Source organism: Canis aureus, chromosome 29, assembly GCF_053574225.1.
Source record: "Canis aureus isolate CA01 chromosome 29, VMU_Caureus_v.1.0, whole genome shotgun sequence".
NCBI lineage: Eukaryota > Metazoa > Chordata > Mammalia > Carnivora > Canidae > Canis > Canis aureus.
In genome coordinates, this window is record NC_135639.1 from 31,034,822 (window position 1) to 31,057,196 (window position 22,375).

The 22,375-nt window shown below is 34.8% G+C and overlaps 1 protein-coding gene and 1 non-coding gene across 20 annotated transcripts in view; both read right to left on the bottom strand.

Moving 5' to 3' along the window:
• Positions 1-22,375, bottom strand: part of LCOR (ligand dependent nuclear receptor corepressor) — a 148,754-nt gene that overhangs the window by 40,942 nt on the left and 85,437 nt on the right. For 12 of the 19 annotated variants that reach the window (XM_077878151.1, XM_077878157.1, XM_077878156.1 and 9 more), the window contains 3 exons: positions 9,164-9,296; positions 3,734-4,021; positions 568-661 (listed from right to left, as the gene is read on the bottom strand). In XM_077878151.1, coding sequence (XP_077734277.1) covers positions 568-661; positions 3,734-3,971 — 332 coding nt within the window. In that variant the 5' untranslated portion in view covers positions 3,972-4,021; positions 9,164-9,296. Of the gene's footprint in view, positions 1-567; positions 662-3,733; positions 4,022-8,140; positions 8,261-9,163; positions 9,297-22,375 lie in introns of those variants that run through there. The other 7 variants (XM_077878153.1, XM_077878152.1, XM_077878150.1 and 4 more) reach the window with 3 other exon arrangements.
• LOC144301510 (U6 spliceosomal RNA) lies at positions 11,178-11,282 on the bottom strand. The gene has a single exon (XR_013368322.1). It is a non-coding gene; the product is annotated as a U6 spliceosomal RNA (small nuclear RNA).

Below are 22,375 nucleotides of genomic sequence, written 5' to 3' on the forward strand. Positions count from 1 at the left end.
GCATAAGATGGTTATCCCAACATCTACAGTCTTAACCACTTAAAAAACAAAAAATACATATAATTACATTTTCTGAACTGCCACACAGAGTTAAAACTGCAGTTCAAATCAACAAATGAAACAAAACCAAAAACAAACAAGAAAAAAATGAACAGCCCCCACATACCAGCACACTCCATTAGAAATACCAAGTTAAGTACTGGAGCCCAACTTTCATTCAACAACTTCAGCACACATAATACTGCTTTTACATCTGAACTCTGGAATTATTTAGGTTGGGTTTCCCACTCCCAAACACTCAACAACAAAAAGTCCAAAGACATTCTTGCCGTATTTTCATTCATTCACTGTATGTACTAAACTGGCAAAACTGATCTACACTAGTCAATTATGGAGTTCACAGATTGTGCTCTTACTGGAGTGATGGACTAAGTAATTTACTAAAGGCCCACTTATAAGACTGTTACTCTGAAGACTTAATTTTTAAAACATATAAAGGAGCCTGCGCCAATCTTTGATAAACTGTCCCCTATAAAACTGTGGAAGGCTACAAATATTTTCCCTTACCCGTTCCCTTGAGTACTGGAGCAACCTGGAGAATGGCTCAGGGAAGTGCTGCCAGCACATGGACTTTTCTTAGTGGAGAGATCAAGTACACCGTCTGTAGAGACACAAACACCTGAAGATATTAAAAACTAGGAACAAATGTGAACTGAATAGACTAAAAATGACAAAGCAATAGGCCTAATCAACCAAGCAGATTCACCAGCCATATATGAGTTATGAAGTCAATTTGTTAATAGAATCAGGATTATTTTCCTTCCTAAAGTGATATACACTTACCAAAGCTTGTTATAGCTATTATCTCCAAGAGTTAAGTATTTTATTAATAGGGCAAAAGAAAAGGTATGGCATATCACTGAAGATGTTAGGATATAGTGAGATATTAGAAATTGCAGTTTACACAGTATGAAGTTTTGCAATAGAACTATCAGACTCCATTTTCCAAATTTATCTTTATCAAAGCATGTGAGTTTTTAATGCCACATCATACAAATTTAAAACCAAATTCCTCAAGAGCTAAGTCTACCTGAAACATTCAAAGTACACAAAAGTTGGATTTAGGAAATTTATATAACAGAAATCATTTTTAAATATGTTTATACGGTTAAATTACACATATATAAAAGATAGTCTGTAAGATGAATCAGATGCTATTTATAATTTTCATATGTCCTAAGTACTCCTCAGACACATCTGCAAAAAACTGTGTATTTGGATTCAGTCTTTTAGAAAAAAATCTGCAAAGTTTCAAAATTCCCTTCATGGTATCTATAAAGGCAGGGTTTTTCAATTAAGCTATTATAGGGACTCCAGGATGGCTCAGCGGTTGAGTGTCTGCCTTCAGCTCAGGGCGTGATCCCGCAGTCCCAGGGTCAAGTCCTGCATCGGGCTCCTCCCTCTGCCTGTGTCTCTGCCTCTCTCTCTGTGTCTCTCATGAATAAATAAATATTTTTAAAAATAAGCTACTACAAACTGGTCAGCAAAGTTTAAGGAAAGAAAGAAGAATGAAACAGTCTTGATACTGAAGACAGCCTAGACGTTTAGCCTTTATTTATTTATTTATTTATTTATTTATTAATTATTGAAGCTGGACCAAATAACAAATTTGTTCTATTAGAACATAAAATTAGAAGACCTTCTTTTCCCACAAAGACTTTTTTCCCCTCACAGACATATCTAGAAATGCAAACTGATCATCTGGACAACTTTTAAAGCTGTCATTCTGTTCAAAATTAACAGAGCAAGCTGATACACAACGCCTCTGGTTTTCAGTTGGTCAACAGAGAGGATTTTTCTATCTAGTTATCCCCAATCTAGAACCTACACAGGACTTGTGGACTTGTCTCTGAAGACATTGTCACTCCTGATTTCAGGCTGTTACAAATAAATATGTGATTGAGTTTATAAATGAAAATCCCACACTCATACAGAATAAGTGTTATCCTTAAGTCACTAATATTTCTAAAAATATAACTGTAATCATACAGAACCAAGTGTCCTATTAGACATCTTAACCCAATTAGATATCTAACAAGCAAATACACTGCTTAAAATATTTCCAACCAGAGACACTATTATTTAAAGATTCCAAGTCTGTCTAATCAAACAGGCAATATATTTTAAGTCTACTTAAATATACTAAATATACAGTGATTCATTGAAAATACCTGAAAATTCATTTGGGAAATATCATTTTAAAAATTGTTTCACTTAAAGCCTATACACTATAATCCCATCATCTAGCTCAAAGTTCTCTTAACAAAAACATACCATCAGTACAACATATTTCTTAAGCACAGCACCAACTAGAAGTTAGATTAGACTAGGTGGTATCTTTATATGCTAATCTCCATTATTAATACTTTAAAAACAACCTCTATGCTGTCATTCTCCTACTGCAAACCTGAAGTTTTTAATACAGTATTTAGAGCAAAGAGATTAAGGAAAGATACCTATCTTTGGTAGAGATAATCCTCAATAAAAAGAAAAGCACAGAAAAGCACAATTTTGTTTTGGGTAACCAAAAGTAAAAGTACACTGATCAATGTGAGCATATGTTAGGAAACCTCTCAGAATTCTGAGATCGAGACTATTCATTACCAGAAACAGGAAAAAAGAATTACTATTCAAAACTAAAACTACATTTTTAATAAACTAAAAGCCAGTCTAACTGTAAATCCCTCTTAAATTAGTTAAAATAAGCAAAGGAAAGTCCTTTGAAAGAGGTTCTTTTACGAATTTAACTTTTTGCAAAATGAACATGTATTTCTCACCAATAAATCTACACATCTCACAGCTTTCTGCTCCTCTTATGAGCTCTCTATGACAAGGAACTCTCAGTAGAATAAACATCTCCAATTTACAATCTGTATTGGGTCAAACAATGGCAGGATTGAAATGCTCACTTCATCTTTGTGAAATTAAAGGTAAAATGAGATCACAAAGCAACAAAAATATTTAATCTGAGTCAACTCTTCATAAATTCAAGAAATATGTGCTAAGCATAACTAACAACCTCCTAACATTTTCCCTTAATTAGGATCCTCACCAACAAATTAAAATTACCTTTTGAAGCTATTCTAAGGTTAGTTTATAATACAGCACATACATGTGTGGATGTGTTTGTGTATTAATAAAATACTGAATATACTGAACCACCAATTGTGTCTAATGTCTTCCTCATTATATCTAATCTTAGGAGTTTCTTTTTTAAAGATACAAACAATACAAATTCTTTCTTGACTTATAATTTCATTTGTAGAGTATAACTTCTATCTAACAAGACATTTTTATTTCTCAGGTGCTAATCCTGGAACACTGATGGATAGGGGGAAAGCTTTTTCAAAGGGGTTTTAAAAACAATGGATATAGCAAAGCTTTGTAAAGTATAAAATACTTATATAAATATCAAGTAACTTAAAGATCAGTAACAACTGTAACCACCTAACTTTCCTGGGTGGTAAATTAATCTAATGGTGACTATGAACTATTGATACATAAGGTAGCCATTTCATCTGTACTTCTCTATCACTGCAGAGTCAGGAATAATTTAAGAATCACATTAGTCTTTATCCTATTATTGTTACTGGTGCCCTATTTGCCAATAATTTTTTTTCTCCAAATTAAAGTATTCTGATTGGACAGAGGAGACCTTAACATCAAACCATACCTTGTTCGCTAGGTTCTGACTGAGACTTTCTGACAGTAAGGTCCAGAGGTGAGTCTTGGTCAGCCATGAGAAGTTTGCTGAGCACAGGGTTCTGAGTAGTTGCAGCCGTGGGAGAGGTGGTGACTGGAGATGCTTTCGGCAGGCTTTGGTTCTTTGTGCTATTGGGCTGGCTGGGGTCCTGAGTAGAGCTATTTTTTGAGGTATATTCAGCAGCAAATTGTTGGATCATTCGCTGCATGATCTCACGGGCCACTAGGGGAATATTGGGGTCGGAGACCCAGGGACTGTCTGTAAACAAAGATTTATTTACTTTTAAATTGGGACAATGTACTAAAAAAAAAAAAAAAAAAAAAGACAGCTTTCAAGCAAACATAAAATTTCATTTTATTTTTTTCCTTACAATGCAATATCCTAAAAGTAGTCTTCCATCTCAGAATTACATTTTCAATCTCTAAGCCTGAGTTGAAGTTTTTAAAAATAAAATTTTCATAAAATCATTTATAAATACCACCCCCCTCAATATTATGGAATTAAATAAAGGGATAACAAATAGTATATCTTATGGGCAAGAATCACTTACCTGATACAGAATACATAAAACCCTTCTTTTATGAAATAATTACTCCCCTGTTTACCACTTATAGATCATATCTGGTTTCTCCTAGACCTTTCCTCATTTATCTCTTCCTAAATTGCTGAAGGATGGATTACTTAGTTCATGAGTGCTTAATTTACCCTCTGTTAAAGGCTGAAAGCATATCAAAATTATAAAAGATATTTAATAGAAGATCCATGATAGACTGAGGCAATAGCCTCCCATTTTCAGGCTCATTAGAATTACTTTGAGGGCTTGTAAAAACAGATTGCTGTGTCCCAAACCCAGAGTCACTCATTCAGCAGTTTTAGGGTGAGTTCAAGGACTATCATTTCTATTAAGTTTCTAGATGGAACTGGACAAGGCACCACAATTTTAGAACCCCTAGGCTAGGAGTTTAAATGTCAAAAATCAAAAGCTTAAGTCCATGTATTTTCCATGAGTTCTTTAAATACACTCTATCAATCATTAAACAGCTAGGGAAGTAATGAACACCTAAGTTATCAATTTTGAATCATTGTTAATTTTAAAACATATGAATTCATTAACTCATAGAACTTTCAGCACTGGAAGGGATCTTGAAGGTCAAATGGGGAAAATGTTTGGTATAAATATATCATCACATCTCTACTGTTACAATACTCTCTGGGAGACTAAGTTTCTCAAGAGCAGAGATTATGTTCGTTTACCTCTGTACACTCAGCACCTAATCTTGCTTGGTATAAAGTATTCATTCATATTAGCTGACTAATAAATGGGTCAGTTAAATCAATTAATCATCTTCAAATAGTTGTTTTTCTTTAGACAAATGAGCTTAATGTGTCTAAAGAATAAGTGGCCTCGGGACACCTGGTGGCTCAGTGGTCTAGTGCCTGCCTTCAGCCTGGAGCGTGATCCTGGAGTCCTGGGATCGAGTCCCACATCGGGCTCCCTGCATGGAGCCTGCTTCTCCCTCTGCCTGTGTCTCTGCCTCTCTCTCTGTGTGTCTCTAATGAACAAATAAATAAAATCTTAAAAAAAAAAAAAAAAAGAATATAAGTGGCCTCTTCAAATCTGTATAGATCCCTGATTAAAACTCTCCCCCTGATCTTAACGTTTCACCAGTGACCTTTACTTCCCACAATACTTCAGAGGTTTTAGAAGACAGTTCTCAGAAACCTGAGTTTCCTTGGTTTTTTAAAGATTAACTATAGAAGGTAAATTACTTTATCCTTTTTTTTTTTTTTTTTTTACTTTATCCTTAATACAGTGCGAGCTGGAAGGGAATTAGGTTGATTTATAAATTTAGAGAAAAACTGAGTCATTACAATTAAAATCTAAAATCTCCACAACACACACACACATCATCATCATCATCACCACCACCTCATGGGACCCCTAAGAATAATTTTTTTCCCTGAAAGACAACATTCAATACTAGAAGATAGTCTAAAGTCAGAATATTTAATTCTTTGAAGTTTAATAAGTTTTGCTCTATCGATTGTTATATTTCTGTTCTACTAAAAAGTATTTCTTAACCTCACATTTCTTCTCTATAAAGAGTATGCTAGATGGTTAAAGAATTAAGGTGTTTAATTAGGTAAGGTTCAGAAATTATTACAATCACTGACAAGTTCCTTAAATGTTTTAATAAACATTTCAGCCACACTGCTTTTTTTAAGTCTCTCTACCCACTGAATATTCTTATTAATATTCATTTAACTTTCCACTTAAGATCCATCCTCCAAATGAAAGACTATATAATTTCAAGTTTTAATGTATCAGTGTATCTTCTTATCCACAGCAACACATAAAGATACAAGTTTCCAAACAGGAAGTGAAATGAATTTATGAGATCTCTGTGTTTAATTAGATTCCTAAATATAATTAAAGGGATTTGTGAAGAGCCAGAGATTTTAGGATAAAGACCATAAATTGCTACCTCGGAGCTTTAAATGCCTGTAGTCTATCTTGCCTCTTTTTGAATAAAGAACATAATCATAAAACAATTCATATTCATTCATGTATTAATGACATCTGTGCCTTTTAAATTTCTGCATCTTTTGAAAGGTTTCCTGAACACATTTCATTCTTTCACTTACTTAAAACATAACTTCTATAAACCATGCCTTGGGGAACATTCACAATAGAGTCAAATAAAAACAAAAAATCCAATCAAAATTAAAACTACAGGAAAACATGTAAATGGTACATCACCAGCCACTTGGGTGTTTTAAAAATGAAAATCTGGGGCTCCTGGGTGGCTCAATCATCTGATTATCTGACTCGGTTTCAGCTCAGGCTGTGATCTCAGGGTCATGGGATTGAGCCTTGTGTGAGGCTCCATGCTCAGCGTTGAGTCTGCTTGGAATTCTCTCCTCCTTTTCCCTCTCCCAGTGCCTCCTTCCCTACCCTCCCCACTCTCACGCATTCTCTTTCAAATAAAATAAAATCTTAATAAAATAAAATAAATATGCAAATCTAACTTTCAGAAAAGGGTCAAATCTTCTAACAAGTGAAAAGTCAAGCTTAAAAAGTATAATAATGACAGTTGTAGAAAATATACTGTTCCTAAGCTGAAATTCATTATAGAGTCCATACCACAAAGCCTACTTTTATTGCAACTATGTTCCTACTTAGCTTATAGAACCTTTTCATATGCAAATATTTAAAACACACAATTTGCAGGGCTCCTGGGTGGCTCCCTCAGTTAAGTGCCCGACTTAATTTTAGCTCTTGATCTTACTAATCTTAAGGGCAAAAAGCCTGCTTAAGAATCTCTCTCTCCCTCTGCCCCCTCCACCCTCTCTCTATAACAAAACATATATAATTTGTAATACTTAGAAACAAAGAACTAAATCCAATACTTAGAAACAAAGAACTAAATCCAATTTCTAAACTATTTATTTGGAAAAAAAAAATCCCCTTCAGACTAAACTGCCTGTCATATCTCTGCATGACATTTTTGATATAACCTGAAGAGCACTAATCTCTTCTCTAAGATATTTTCATGAAGATTAATATATCTAAAAATAACAAATATTAACACATAAAACAAGGAGGAAAGAACTTCCAATACCAAAGCAATAGTTCTTTTTGTGAACATCATATGCTAGTATACAAATATACAAACTCAAAAAGGATTCTCATCTCTTGAAGTCTACCCTAAGACTGATTTCAAGATTAAAATTCCCTCATGTGCCAAAAAGTTTAATGTTTAACTAAGAAAACTGGTAGGAACTTAAGTTGTTCCTACATGACAAAGGGACAGGATAGCAGAGAAGGCGGCTAGAATTCTCTTTAGGAATATGCTTATGATTGACTTTGTTAACTGCCTGTAAGCAAAGAGTAGATGACAAGTGATTTCTCCATGTATATTAGGGAGAAGAGTTTCTCTTTTTAGATCATGAGGTTTGCGGCAGCATTAGACCTCATGACTCAGTACACATCCTAAAGGAGAGGAATAGCAGAGGGGCTGTAAAGATGTTTTATTTTTTTAATAAACTGACAGAACTGATCATTTATACTTTAAATGTGAATTATTTTAATAAAACAATCAAATGTTTATAAAATTAACAAAGTCAATTATTATTCTAACATAATTTTAGAATTCAGAGTACCTTCAGGAGAAGATGAAGTGAACATGGGAGCTTAGTTGGGAGCTTTAGGTCAGAGATGCTAGAGGGTATTAAAAGAGAAGTGAGGATGTACTAAAAGATTTAATTTTGCATCGGGATCTGACAGAAGGAAAAAAAGTGCCACTGAAAACAATAATCTTCACTCTTTAATTTTATATAGTGCCTAACTTCATACTCCATTTTGAAAATACTGACCACATTAAGCAGAACATCAGCTGGTCTCCAACTGTAACCAACCAATTAGAATGCACTTATCAGACTTTCAACCAGTGTACAGGCAAAAATCACCCTTCAGACTTTGGAGGGAAGGAGGGAATTCCTAAAAGAATGAGAGGTGTAAACCAGACATATAAAGAAATATTTAAGAAAGCAGAATCACGGAGTCTTCTGAAGATTAAATAAGAAATATTCAGGATTATGAGGCATTTGTAGGAAACATTTTTAGAACCTCTGTCTTGGAACTAGAGGGAAGACATAACCATGGAATACAAATCCATTCAGAAAGAATTTCTTAAAGGTAAAGACTTCACTGAATGAATCTTGGAGGGAAGCTTTCTGAAGGTCTTGGTTGACGGCAACTGAAATTAGCCTTTATGAACAGAGAAAAGAAATGCAAAACATGTTTACACAAGTTTCAAGGAGAAAGATAAATTGAAAAATATAAGAGGTGGAGCATTAAATACCCAACATATGGGTAAGTTTCATTATATAAATGAATTTCTCCAATTTTAATAATTTAATGAAATTTTAGTGAAGAAAGATCATATCAAATAATCTTGAAAAACAGTCAAAGAAAAAAATGCTTGCAAATCTAATTTTAAGATATAACCTTCATCTATTTTCCAAATGAATTTCAGGGAAGAATTTCTAAAATTTTATACAGTTGGTTTTATGGTTATCTGTAATTAAAACCGCAACTACTTAATGTAAGAATATTTGTCTGAGAAAATACCATACTGCTGATACCTTAGAATTTTCAGATGTTCATAATACTTTCAGGAACTATTTAATAAAAGTTACATTTCACCATAACTTCAGAATGAAAAGAAGGGAGAGGTTTGTCTTACCCTATTCCAAATTTAACTTGACCAAAGGAATATAAAGTATATTATCAATAAAGAAATATATTTTAAAATAACTTTTTAAAAATGACATTAAAATTAAGGAAATCAGTATAAGACAAGCAGATGCTAAATGCCATTCTTCACTAGAACCAACCTTTTCTATAAAAGACTGCATTGAGGAACTCTTCTGCTTGTCTCTCGAATCGAATGATTTTTGCTTGCTCTTGTTTAAGCAGAGCTTCTTGCCCAGCTCCCGAAGCTGGTTCATCCAGACCGACTAAGTGTCCCTGTAAAAATATTTGGTGAAATATTTGCACAAAAATCCATCCCCATTCATTATCAATAGTACAGATGCAAAATCAAAGACAAATATTAGTAACAAATAAGACAAATCAGTTTAACACAATTAAAATATTTTAAAACTTCAAATCAGAATAAAATTTCATCTCCACAAAAGTATAAAAGCAAAGTGAATGTAAAAATATACTTTAGGCGGTTTTTATTTATCTTATGAATTATGTTTAAAATTTGCAGACAGATCCTAATTAAACTAACACTACAAAAGAAAAAATATTCCTGAGCATTCAAGTATATTGGTTCTTATTATACTATATAGCAATAGTTCACAGGCAATTCAACTTAGACAAAAAGATATAAACCCCAAATATTATTTGAGAATCATGTTTACACTCCTACCTCAAGATGTTTTTTCCAGACACAAAATGAACATTTTTTTTTAAATGGCCATGTAGTTTTTTTTAAAAGGGCCATAAGGGAAAACTCAAAAAGAATGTTACCTGAATTCATAATTCTGTCCCTAGAATACTATAATAAACTATAGCTTTCAAATGTTTAGAGTTGTGAAATTAATAGGTTAAAACTGGCTCTAGAAAAAAAGAATTTTAAAACCATGTATCGCATATTCTAAAGGTAAATATTTCTAAGTACAGTTAAAAATGTTTACAATATAGAAATTTAAGTCCTGATCAGAAAGTTTCAAAATGCTGCCTAGACTCATCCTAAAGACTCCCAGAATCTGTTCTCAGACAGCAGGAGCAGCAGACTAGGTTATTAGCAGACTAATAAGTGCTTTGCACTTACTTCCAAATCAGGTAGCTAGTAACAGGAAACTATGATAATAAAAAATGAAAGTATAAAGAAAATCAAAGTACATGTTTTAAATGTTCTTTATGTTCCAGTGCATATAATTTACTTCAAATCACTGCAATGTATCATCATGTGCATTTCCTTATGTCATGGGAAACTTTAAAGTACTCTAAATAAGATAATGGGGACATACTTGATAACCACGAAAAGGAAATAATAAAGACACTGAAGGAATGTTATAGTCCACAATTTCCTTAAAGATTTCAAATATACTCAACGATATTTGCAACCAGCTTTTTATAATTTCCCCATCATCCAAACTGTGTTGACAGCACAACCAAAATAGTATTTTGCAGACACATTTAGCATCAATTACATATTACAAATAGTTTAAAGGAAGAACTCTCTTGCATAATCAAACTAAAACAATCAGCCGATAAATTTTCATATTACACATATTAAGTCTGCCACATAAAGAAAATATTGTGATAAATCATTACGAAAATCTTTATTATAGTTGTATTCGCCAACATTCTCTCTTGTGGCCTACAGAAATTATTAACTATCTTTTTTAAATGAATCAAAAAATAATGTAATTCTGATACAGACTTAACGTTTAAAAGGTATTAGGAATAAGTATTAACTAGAGTCCAATAAAATCCTCAACTGTATTATACTTTTAATGCCATTTCATTTTAATGCCATGTTGATTTTTAAAATTCGACATTATTAAATGGCATGAACTGTACTGTTTACTCCTACATTCAGTCAGTTCAGTCAGACTTTGAGCAAAATATCTCTATTTTTCATGTTTAGGAATACTTATATCTTAGTGAGAGATGATGTTAGTTGCAGAATGCATTGTACACAGTGTAGTTTCAGTGAGTTAAGCATGCAGCTTTTCTCATTTGATTCTACATGTATGTTTATAAATACATGTATCTTTTTTTTCTTTCCAAGTTCTTACTTAAATTCCTGCTGGTCAATATCCAGTGTAATACTAGTTTCAGCTGTAGAATTTAGTGATTCAACACTTACATACAACACCCAGGGCTCATCACAAAAATATGGAAGATTTCACAAATTTATGTCATCCTTGTGCAGGGTCCATGCTAATCTTTTCTGTATTGTTCCAATTTTAGTACATGTGCTGCTGAAGCAAGCACAGAATATCTATATTTCAACCCTGTTTCATGTTGCATTCAGGCTACTTCCTTATCTAAATAATAAATCAACTCATGGCAACTAAAACAGCACTCAGGAAGGTGCTACCTGTTTTTTCTTGAATTAAACAATTCTAACCAATGTTATCAATCTGGACTCTAAAACATACAGGTAACTTTCAGTTGGCTCATATTAATTATAGTTGTACCTATTTGTTTTGTTTTTAAACAGTTTTATTGAGATATAATACACATACCATACAATTCACCCACTTAAAGTATAAAATTCTTTTTTTGGGGGGGGGGTTCACCACTCACCATGATACATTTTAAAACCTTTCTGTACACCAAAAGTAAACTGTACCCACTACCAGTTACTCCCCATTCTCCCATTTGCCCCAAACCTAGGCAACCATTCTATTACTTTTTGTATCTACGGACTTGCTTATTCTGGATAGTTCATACAAATGGAACTGTGCAATATTCATGTGTGTGTTTGTGTGTGAGACTACTTCCTCCTGGAATAGTTTTCAAGGTTCACCACGTTGTAGCATGCATCAGTACTTCCTTCCTTTTTAGTGCCAAATAATACTCCATTATATGGATATAGCACATTTTATCCAATCATCAGTTGATAACCATTTGGTTTTCTACTTTTTGGCTACTATGATACAAATAATGCTGCCTTTAATATTCGTGTGCAAGTTTTTGTGTGGATGTATATTTTCATTTCTCTTGGATATATACTTAGGAGAATTTCTGGATCATGTGTTAATTGTTTACCATTCTGAGGAAGTACTAAACCATCTTCCAAAGCAGGTGTACCATTTTATATTCTCAACAGCAATGAGGGTTCCACATACTCATGAACACTTGTATCTTTTTTTTATCATATCCATTCTAATACACAAGAAGCGGTGCCTCATGGTTCAGATTTGTATTTCCCCAATGACTAATGATGTTGAACATCTCACTTGTCATTTAAATACATTCTTTGGAGAATGTCTATTCATATGCTTTGCCCAATTTTTAATTGGGTTATCTACCTTTTTAATGATGAGCTGTAAGAATTCTTGATGTATTCTGGATACAAGTCCATTATCAGATCTAAGATTTGCAAATATTTGCTCCCATCAGTGAACTTTCTTATCACTTCATTGATGCTACTTCTGTTAACAGTATAAAAGTTTTTAATTGTAATGAATTTCAATTCATCTTTTTTTGGGGGGGGGCGGTCATTTGTGCTTTTGGTATTATATATAAAAAAACTAGTAGCTAACCCAAGCTCATGAAGATTTACTCCTATGTTTTCTTCTAAATGTTTTAAATTTTAGAACTTACTTTTAGTTATATGATACATTCTAAGTAAACCTTTGTGTATGGTGTAAGGAAGGAGTCCAACTTCCTTTGTCAAGAATCTCTAGCTATAAATTTTACTTCTGGACACCCAATTCTATTCCACTGATCTACATATCCCACCTGTAAGCCAGTAACACAATATGTTGCTCACTGTATTTCTGTAATAACTTTTGAAATTGGGAAGTGTGAGTCCTCTCTTATTAGACTGTTTGGCTATTCATGCATCCCTTGAATTTTCATATGAATTTTAAGATCAGTTTTTCAATTTCTGCAAAGAAGCCTACAGAAGTCTTAACAGAAAATGCACTGAATCTGAAGGCCATTTTGGGGAGCAATACCATCTTTATAATATCAAATGTACCAATCCATTAACATGAGATATTTTTCTATTTATTTAGATCTTCTTTATTTCAACAAATTTTTGTTTTTTTAAAGATTTCACTTATTTATTCATGAGAGACACACACACAGAGAGAGGCAGAGACACAGGCAGAGAAGCAGGCTTCATGCAGGAAGCCCGATGTGGGATCGATCCTGGGACTCTGGGATCACGCCCTTAGCCGAAGGCAGAATGCTCAACCACTTAGCCACCCAGGCGTCCCGTATTTCAACAATTTTTTAAATTTACAGTGTACAAGTCTTAAACACGTTAAAATTATTCCTAAATATTTTATTCTTTTGGAACTAGTAAATGGAACTGTTTTCTTAATTTTCATCCGCAGACTGTTCACTGCTATTTGTACAGAAATACAACCATTTTTTAAAAATGCTGTAGTCTATAACCTTGCTGAACTTACTAACTCTAATAGTGTTCTGCAGATTCCTTAGGATTTTCCATATACAACATGTCATCTACAGATAGACATTTTTATTTCTTTTGTAATCTGGATAACTTTGGTTTCTTTTTTACTGCCTAATTGCCAACGTTAGAGCCTCAAGTACAACACTGCATAAAAGTAGTGAGAATGGATAACCTTGTCTTGTTCCTAATTTCAGGAGGGGAAATGTTCAGTTTTCCACCATAGCTATGTACTTTTGTAAGTCAGGCTGAGGAATTTCTCTTCTACTTCTAGTCTGTTGGGTGTTTTTTTGTTTTGTCTTTTAGATTTTATTTATTTATGGGGGGGGAGGGGCAGAGAGAGAAGCAGGCTCCATGCAGGAAGCCCAATATGGGACTTGATCCCAGGACTCCCAGGATCAATCCCTGAGCCAAAGGCAGACACTCAAATGCTGAGCCACCCAGGCATCCCAGTTGTGTGTTTTTATCATGAAAAAGTATTGGATTTGGTCAAACATTTTTTTGGAGGACATCCATTGTGATGATCATGTGATCCTATCACTTATTCTACTAACGCACTGTATTACATTAATTGATTTTGTGATGTAAAACCAAGCTTGCATTCCCGAGATAAATCTCATGGTAAGGGTATGTAACAGTTTTCATACTTTGCTTGATTTGGTTTGCTAATATTTTGTTGAGAATTTTATTATTATTGTTGGTATAAATAAATGATACTGGTCTGAAGTTTTCCTTTCTTGTGATTTCTGTGTCTGGTATTGGTATTCAAGTAATATTGGCCTCACAAAGTTAGGAAGTCTTTCTCTAAATTTTAGGTAAGTTTATGAAGAATTAGTATTATTTTAAAAATATCTGGTAGAAATCACCAGTGAAGATATCTGGCCACAGGTTTTTCCCTGATGGAAGTTTTAAAACTACAAATTCAATCTCTTTACTTATTCTAGGTTGCATTATTTTCCTAGGGCTATCGTAATGTATTATCACAAACGGAGTGGCTTAAAACAGCAGAAATTTATTCTCTCATAATTCTGGAATCTAGAAATCTGCAATCAACGTGTCAACAGAGCCATGCTCCTTCTGAAGGCTCTATGAAAGAATCCTTCTCTGCTTTCTCCTAGCTTCTGTTGGTTTCCAACAATCTGGCATTTCTTGACTGTGACACCGTAACTCCAATTTGTCCTTCCATCTTTACATGGCTTTCTTCCTTGTGTGTCTCAGTCTCCAACTCTCTCTTCTTATAAAGATACCAGTCATTGGATTTAGGACCCACTCTAGTCCAGTGTAACTTTAACTTGATTAATTTGAGAAGACCCTATTTCCAATAATACTTCATGTTCATAAGTATTAGAACTTCAATATATCTTTTTTGGGGGTGGGGGAGATATTTCAATCCACAACATAGTTCAGTTTAGATCTTTTCCTCCTTATATCAATTTCAGTAGTATGTGTCTTTCTAGGCATTTGCTCATTTCATCTAAATTGTCTAATCTGCTAATATATATATTGCTCACAGTATTTCCCTTAAACTTTTTATTTCTGTAAGATCAGTCGTAAACTTCCTATATCATTTGCGATTTAATAAGTTTTTAAAAAAGATTTTATTTATTCATGAGAGACACAGGAAGAGAGAGGCAGAGACACAGGCAGAGACACAGGCAGACGAAGAAGCAGGCTCCATGCAGGGAGCCTGATGCGGGACTCAATCCCAGGTCTCCAGGATCACACCCTGGGCAGAAGGCGGCGCTAAACCGCTGAGCCACCTGGGCTGCCTTGTGATTTAATAAATCTGAGTCTTTCTCTTGATTAGACCTACATAAAATATTTACCAATTTTGTTGGATTTTTTCAAAGAGCCAACTTTTGATTTTGTTGATTTCTCTATTTTTCTATATTATTTCATTTATTTTTGCTCTTATTATTATCTCCTTCTTTCTGCTTTAGATTTACTATACTCTTCTAGTCTTTTAAAGGAAGAGAGGGTATTGAATTGAACTGAGCGCTTTTAAAATACACACATTTTATAAGTTCTGGTCTAGGTGCTGTTGGCTACATAAGTTTTGGTATATTTTGGCTTTGTTTTAATTCATCTCAAAATATTTTCTAATTTCCTTTATGATTTCTTCTTTGATCTTATTATTTGGAAGTGTTATTTAATTTCCACATGTTGGTGAATTCCTATTTCCTCTGTAATTTCTAATATCATTCCTTTGTAATAAGAACACATATTTTATATGATTACACTCCTTTAATTTTTTTATGGCCCAGTATAAAGTCTTTCCCAGAGAATGTTCCATGTGCAGTTGAGAAGAATGAGTATTTTGTTCTTTTTGGGTAGAATGTTCTATAAAAACATCCTGTTAGGTCTAGTTGATTCACAGTATTGTCCTAATCTTCCATCTTTGTTGATCTTCTGCCTAGATGCTCTATCCATTATTGAAAGTGGATTATCAACATATCCAACTATTGTCAAATTGTCTATTTCTCTCTTCACTTCTGTCACATTCTGCTTTTTGGGGCTCTGTTGTTCAGTAAGGATATAATTATGTCTTCCTGATAAATTGCCCCTTTTATCATTAAAACTGTCCCTCTTTATCTCTAGGTTCATTGAAGTCCATTTCCCCAGCACTGCGCAGCCCCTGATATCACTTCTCAGGAGATACTGTCTTGAGCATGCAGTCTCCCTGTCCACCAGGAATGACTACGTGAAGGTTCGATTAGAGATTCTGGCAGCGTCTTTTATTTTTTTTTTAAAGATTTTATTTATTTATTCATGAGAGACACAGAAAGAGAGGTAGAGACACAGGCAGAGGGAGGAGAAGCAGGCTTCATGCAAGATGTCCGATGTGGGACTTGATCCTGGGAATCTGGGACCACGCCCTGAGCCAAAGGAAGGTGCTCAATCGCTGAGCCACCAAGGTGTCCCAACTCTGGCAGTTTCTTTCTCAGATCTTCCCTGTAGAAGTTTCTTGCTGATCTGCCTGTAGCAGTATCATACATCCAGTTGTTTCTACTAATTTGTTTTATTCGTGTGTTTTCTGCCACACCATGGTGCATAAATTGCACCATTGTCTGTTCCAATAAAAGTGGGATCTCTGCAGGGGCAGGGTTTCTTGGCCAGTCTTTGAGGCTTATTCCACTCCCAAGAGGGCTCTTCTTAGCGCTACCTTTTCTTCTGGTTCTCTCTGTAAAAATTCTAACTGGTCTGCCATTTCACTTGTTGCTACTAGTATCATGGAGCTAGCTGCTAGCCTCCTCTTAATTGTTCATCACAAAGATCTTCATCATTTTCAACAACCTTTTGTAAGCTGTTTCAAATAAAGCCAGTCACCTTAAGAGATCTACAGAGTTCTCTGTTCTCAAGGCCTGCCTTTCCCTTTCAAAGAACCTTTGTGCCATGCACAGAAACTAGGGGCTGGGACAATGACCCACTTCTGTGCTTTATGAGAGGGGGGTGCTGGATGACTTGCCTCTCCTGGCACAGAACTTTCTGCCTTATGAATGACACCTAGCCCAAAGCTCAGTATTCTCAATCTGCTATGCCTGGAGTAGACTTCCACTCTGAGTAAAGGATGAGTGAATGAAGAGAGCACTATGCTTTTTGACCTCAGCTGCTTGGAAGAAAGCATCTGCAACAAGAAGCCAGAAGGTATGAGCAAAGCCTACAGTCTGCTCCTCCTGTTCAGAATTGCACTTCCCTCAAGCCGAGCTCAGTGAAGTAGGTGGGAGTGGGTCATGGGTCCCACTGCTCTTACTGAGATTTAGTAGAGTTTTTTGAACAACTGATTCTGTTTGGAAATAACTAATTTAAGGCATACAGCAGAGTTTAAATGGTTGTTTTAAAATAATTTTTTGCCAAATGTTTATTTGCTTATTTTTATCCAGAATAACCAAAGATGAAAAATATTAACACAAAAAAACACATATTTTTTTCAACTACATATGGCCACCAAGTTAAAATTTTATAGCAGTGACGTGGGGCTCCTGGATGGCTCAGTGGTTAAGTGTCCGACTCTTGGTTTCAGCTCAGGTCATGATATTGAGCCTCCATCAGGCTCCGTGCTCAGGGCAGAGACTGCTTCAGATTCTTTCCCTTTCCCTCTCCCTCTGCTCTTCCCCCCACGCGCTCTCTCTCACTCTCTCTCTCTCTCTCTCAAATAAAATATTTTTAAAACATTTATAGAAATGATGTACAAAATATAGGTCATCCTCCCTCACTATATGTACTATATACCAAAATTAAACAAACCAACAAGAACAAAAAAAGTTCATATGACACAGAGCTAATAAAGTTAATACAATAGCTGGGAAATATGAAGAGTAAATTCATGTCATTTCCCCTCCCCCATATCTGAATTTTAAAGAGTCATTATGTACAATATGGAAAAAAAAAAAATTAACAAAATGATATGACATACTCTTCTGTAAATAAAAAAATCACTTCTTCTTTACAGTTATTATCCCTAGTTATTAAAGAACAGTTGTTGGCTCAGAACATAATAAGAATAAAGCTGGAGATAGATACGAACTGGAACTTCTATCCCCTAGGAATTGCTTCCTTCAAAATTCAGGAATTGGTCCCCTTTGACTGGTTTGTTCGTACTGTCACATTACAATCTACAGCAATAGACTGCTACTGCTTGCTTTCTCCCCCGCCCCCCGCCCCATCCCCCTACTATGAGCTTCTTAAAAGACACCTAGAGCATACTGTCAAAGCCTTAGATTCTATAGCTCTGGGGTAGGAAGTAGTCACATTTTTTAAAAGCTCTCTCCTTGGGCAGCCTGGGTGGCTCAGCAGTTTAATGCCACCTTCAGCCTAGGGTGTGATCCTGGAGACCCGGGATCAAGTCCCTCATTGGGCTCCCCACATGGAGGAGCCTGCTTCTCCCTCTGCCTGTGTCTCTGCACCTATCTCTCTCGGTGTCTCTCATGAATAAATAAAATCTTTTTTTTTTTTTAAAGTTCTCTCCTTAATAAAGAACTGAAAAAAGCATCATTAATTATCATACTTTAAAAATTATTATGTATTTATAATAAGTATTTGGGAAGGCAAATCCCCCACTCATTATTCATATTTTCTAAAATGTCTTGGTCATTTTAGCTTTATTCTTTCAGATTATATTTAAAATAATATAGTCAACTATTTTCCCACCACCACCAGCTCCCCAAAGAAGACACTATGGTTTTGATCTTAATAGCATTATATTTAGAAAGTATTTCAGGGGAAAAAAAGAAAAGAAAGAAAGAAAGTATTTCAGGGAGAATGTCACCCTTAAAAATATTCAGTCTTCTCTTTGAGGAGCTGCTTTACATTTATCCAAGTGGGCTTTAATGGATCTTAATTAAAATTTTGTTGTTTATTCATATAGTTCCCACATATTTATTACTTTACATTTTTTATTGTCACTATGAAAAATATGTTTATTTTCTAATTGTTAGTGCTGGCATAAATGAAGAAAAATGTGTGTGTAAAAGTTGATTTTGTGCACAGCTTTCAGAGAAAGTGTAGGTCATCTATCTTCTATCAATCTTCAATTGCTGTGTTTTCTGGTAGCTCCACAAGTTTGTGTCAATTTTCTAATATCCTTTTATTGAAATTTCTTTTAAGGGAGCTGTGAAGGTGTAAGGAGAAGTAAAGGAACAGAGAGCTACAGAAGCCACCAACACTGTGTGGTATTATGATCCATCACCCAAAGCAGGAAAGGAGTCTTAATACCCAAAGGGTTGGGATCTTCAACAGAAAAGAACCTCTCAAGTTCTTTATTAAGCTTTTGATTATTTCTACCTACAAAATCCATACAATATACTTTTTAAAATCATCCTTTACTACCTTTTTGGGAATGGCAATAAAACAAATATCCAAAAGATGTTTTCAAGTCAGAAAGTTTATACTTTTCCCTACAACGTAAGAGTTGCTATCTCTCTGTACTACTAGAAATGTTTAAAAGAAATTCTTCAGGCTGAAGGAAAACAATACTACACAACAGTTCTGAGGCAAATTAAAGAAGATATAAAGATAATATTAGCCATGATCATAAACTGGAAGACTTTATGTTGCTAATATGGTACTTCTCTCAAAATTGATCTACAGATTCAATGCAACCCTAACCAAAATTCTAAAAAGATTTTGAAAAATCAATATATTGATTTTAAAATTTATGTAGAAAGGTCAAGAACCTAGATTAGCAGACCAAGTCTGAAAAACAAAAACTTGGAGAACTAGTACTACTTGATTTTCAGATATAAATACATAGAACAGGGATCCCTGGGTGGCGCAGCGGTTTGGCGCCTGCCTTTGGCCCAGGGCGCGATCCTGGAGACCCGGGATCGAATCCCACGTCGGGCTCCCGGTGCATGGAGCCTGCTTCTCCCTCTGCCTGTGTCTCTGCCTCTCTCTCTCTCTCTGTGACTATCATGAATAAATAAATAAAAATCTTTAAAAAAAATAAAAAATAAAAAATAAAAATAAATACATAGAACATATAAAGAACTATTACCACTTTATAAGTTTTTAAAAATGAAGATTCAAATGTTTCACATATGAATAAAGATATTCAACATCACTAATTAACAAGGAAATAAAAATTAAAATCACAGTGAGATACCACTACAGACCCACTAGACTGTATCAAGTTAAAAATTGACTAACATATCTAATGTTGGCAAAATGGGTAACACTAGAACTCCCATACACTGCTGATGGAATCACAAAATGGTTAATTCAATTTGGTGAACCATATGGTAGTATAAGGTTAAATATACAATTATAATACTACCTAAGTAAACCCAATTGTAGATATTCATCCCAGAGAGATGAAAATATATGTCCAAAGGCTTATATGTGAATAAGTCTAAAAGCCAACATCTGGAAACAATTCAGAACTCCATAAAAAAGTGAAAGGATAGGGGATCCCTGGGTGGCGCAGCGGTTTGGCGCCTGCCTTTGGCCCAGGGCGCGATCCTGGAGACCCGGGATCGAATCCCACGTCGGGCTCCCGGCGCATGGAGCCTGCTTCTCCCTCTGCCTGTGTCTCTGCCTCTCTCTCTCTCTCTGTGTGACTATCATAAATAAATAAAAAATTAAAAAAAAAAAAGTGAAAGGATAAACAAAGAATTGCAGGTATATGCTATGGAGATCTACTTTGCAATAAAAAGGAACATGAGTATATACAAAAATAATAAATATCAAAAAACTACTAAATGAAAGAGGTCCAATATAAAAGACTACATACTGTATGACTTCTATTATATAAAATTCTAGAAAAGGTAAAACCACAGTGACTGCCTGAGTTGGAAGGTCCAGGAAAGTGACATGAGAAAGCTTTTTAGGGTGAGGGTATTGTCCTGAACTACCTGACTGGTAGTTATACAACAGTATACATTTACTAAAATCTATTAATTTGGGATCCCTGGGTGGCGCCGCGATTTAGCGCCTGCCTTTGGCCCAGGGCGTGATCCTGGAGACCCGGGATCGAATCCCACATTGGGCTCCCTGCATGGAGCCTGCTTCTCCCTCTGCCTGTGTCTCCGCCTCTCTCTGTCTGTGTGTGTGTGTGTGTGTGTGTGTGACTATCATGAATAAATAAATAAAATCTTTAAAAAAAATAAAAATAAAAAATAAAATCTATTAATTTGAACTCTTAAATGGATTAATTTTATTGTATATAAATATTACCTCATAAAAATCATTAAATAGGTCCAAGGTATAAAAGATACTAGATACTGAACATCTCATTGATTTTTGGCTCTTGAACCTGAAATCAAACAAATGATCCTTACTAACATTTTCTGAGTCATGAAGTAATGTGACACTTATTTTCAACACCTCATATAAATGTCCTCCTCAGGGCAGCCCGGGTGGCTCAGCGGTTTAGCGCCGCCTTCAGCCCAGGGTCTGATCCTGGAGACCTGGGATGGAGTCCCACGTCAGGCTCCCTGGATGGAGCCTGCTTCTCCCTCTGCCTGTGTCTCTGCCTCTCTCTCTTTCTGTGTCTCTCATGAATGAATGAATGAATGAATGAATGAATGAATAAATATCCTCCTCAAAAAGCATACTTTTTTGGTTCAGAACAGTATTTTTTACTTGCCATCTACTTTTTGCATAGTATTCTGGATATACTGTCACCATGAATTGTTGGCATTTCACTATTTTTGCTATATCTTTAGATATAAATCAAGATAAGGAAGCTAAGTCTTACCCAAAATCTGGTCTTTGTTAATGAAGCTGTATGCAGACTGGCCAAAAATGGGGATACGTGCATCAACAAAGGAACCAGATTCCCTTAAAAAAATGGAATCCAGTACTGGAGAAAGGAAATGTAGGATATTTTGTTGTACCAGAAGTATTAAAGTGCTCAAAAAATGATGGGGGCATGTCAAAAGGACACAGCAGGTGCCTTGAAGGGGCTAACCAAATCTGGGACATCGGATGATATATCTGAACAGAATAAGAATTTTGTTTCCCAAAATGACAGAGGGAATGGGAATGCACTTCTTCACAGTATAAAGTGAACTGAAAAATGTAGAGGAATAATAGAAAAATAACAATTTTCAAGCCATCAGAAAAATACCTGACTTCAGAAAGAAATTACCACCAATACCAAAACTAAAGTGGGTAAGGGTTTAGTAAAGAAGAGAAATTTACATAGTCTCAAAGTATCTCTTCACAAATTATTAATTACAAGGAGAAAAAAAAGTACCATTTCAGCAGAAAAATCTAGTGAACATCAACCTTGTCAAGTGATCAAAGTAAACATCATCTACTAAACTAACTTTGTGTACTTCATGATGTGATGCACTGACAAGGATACAACATTTATTTAATACTCCTGCTAAAAGATCATGACATGAATTTTATCATGAAGAAACATCACAAAACCTAAATTGAAAGACACTTTACAAAACAAATGGCCTATACTCTTCCAAAATGTCAATGTTAAGTC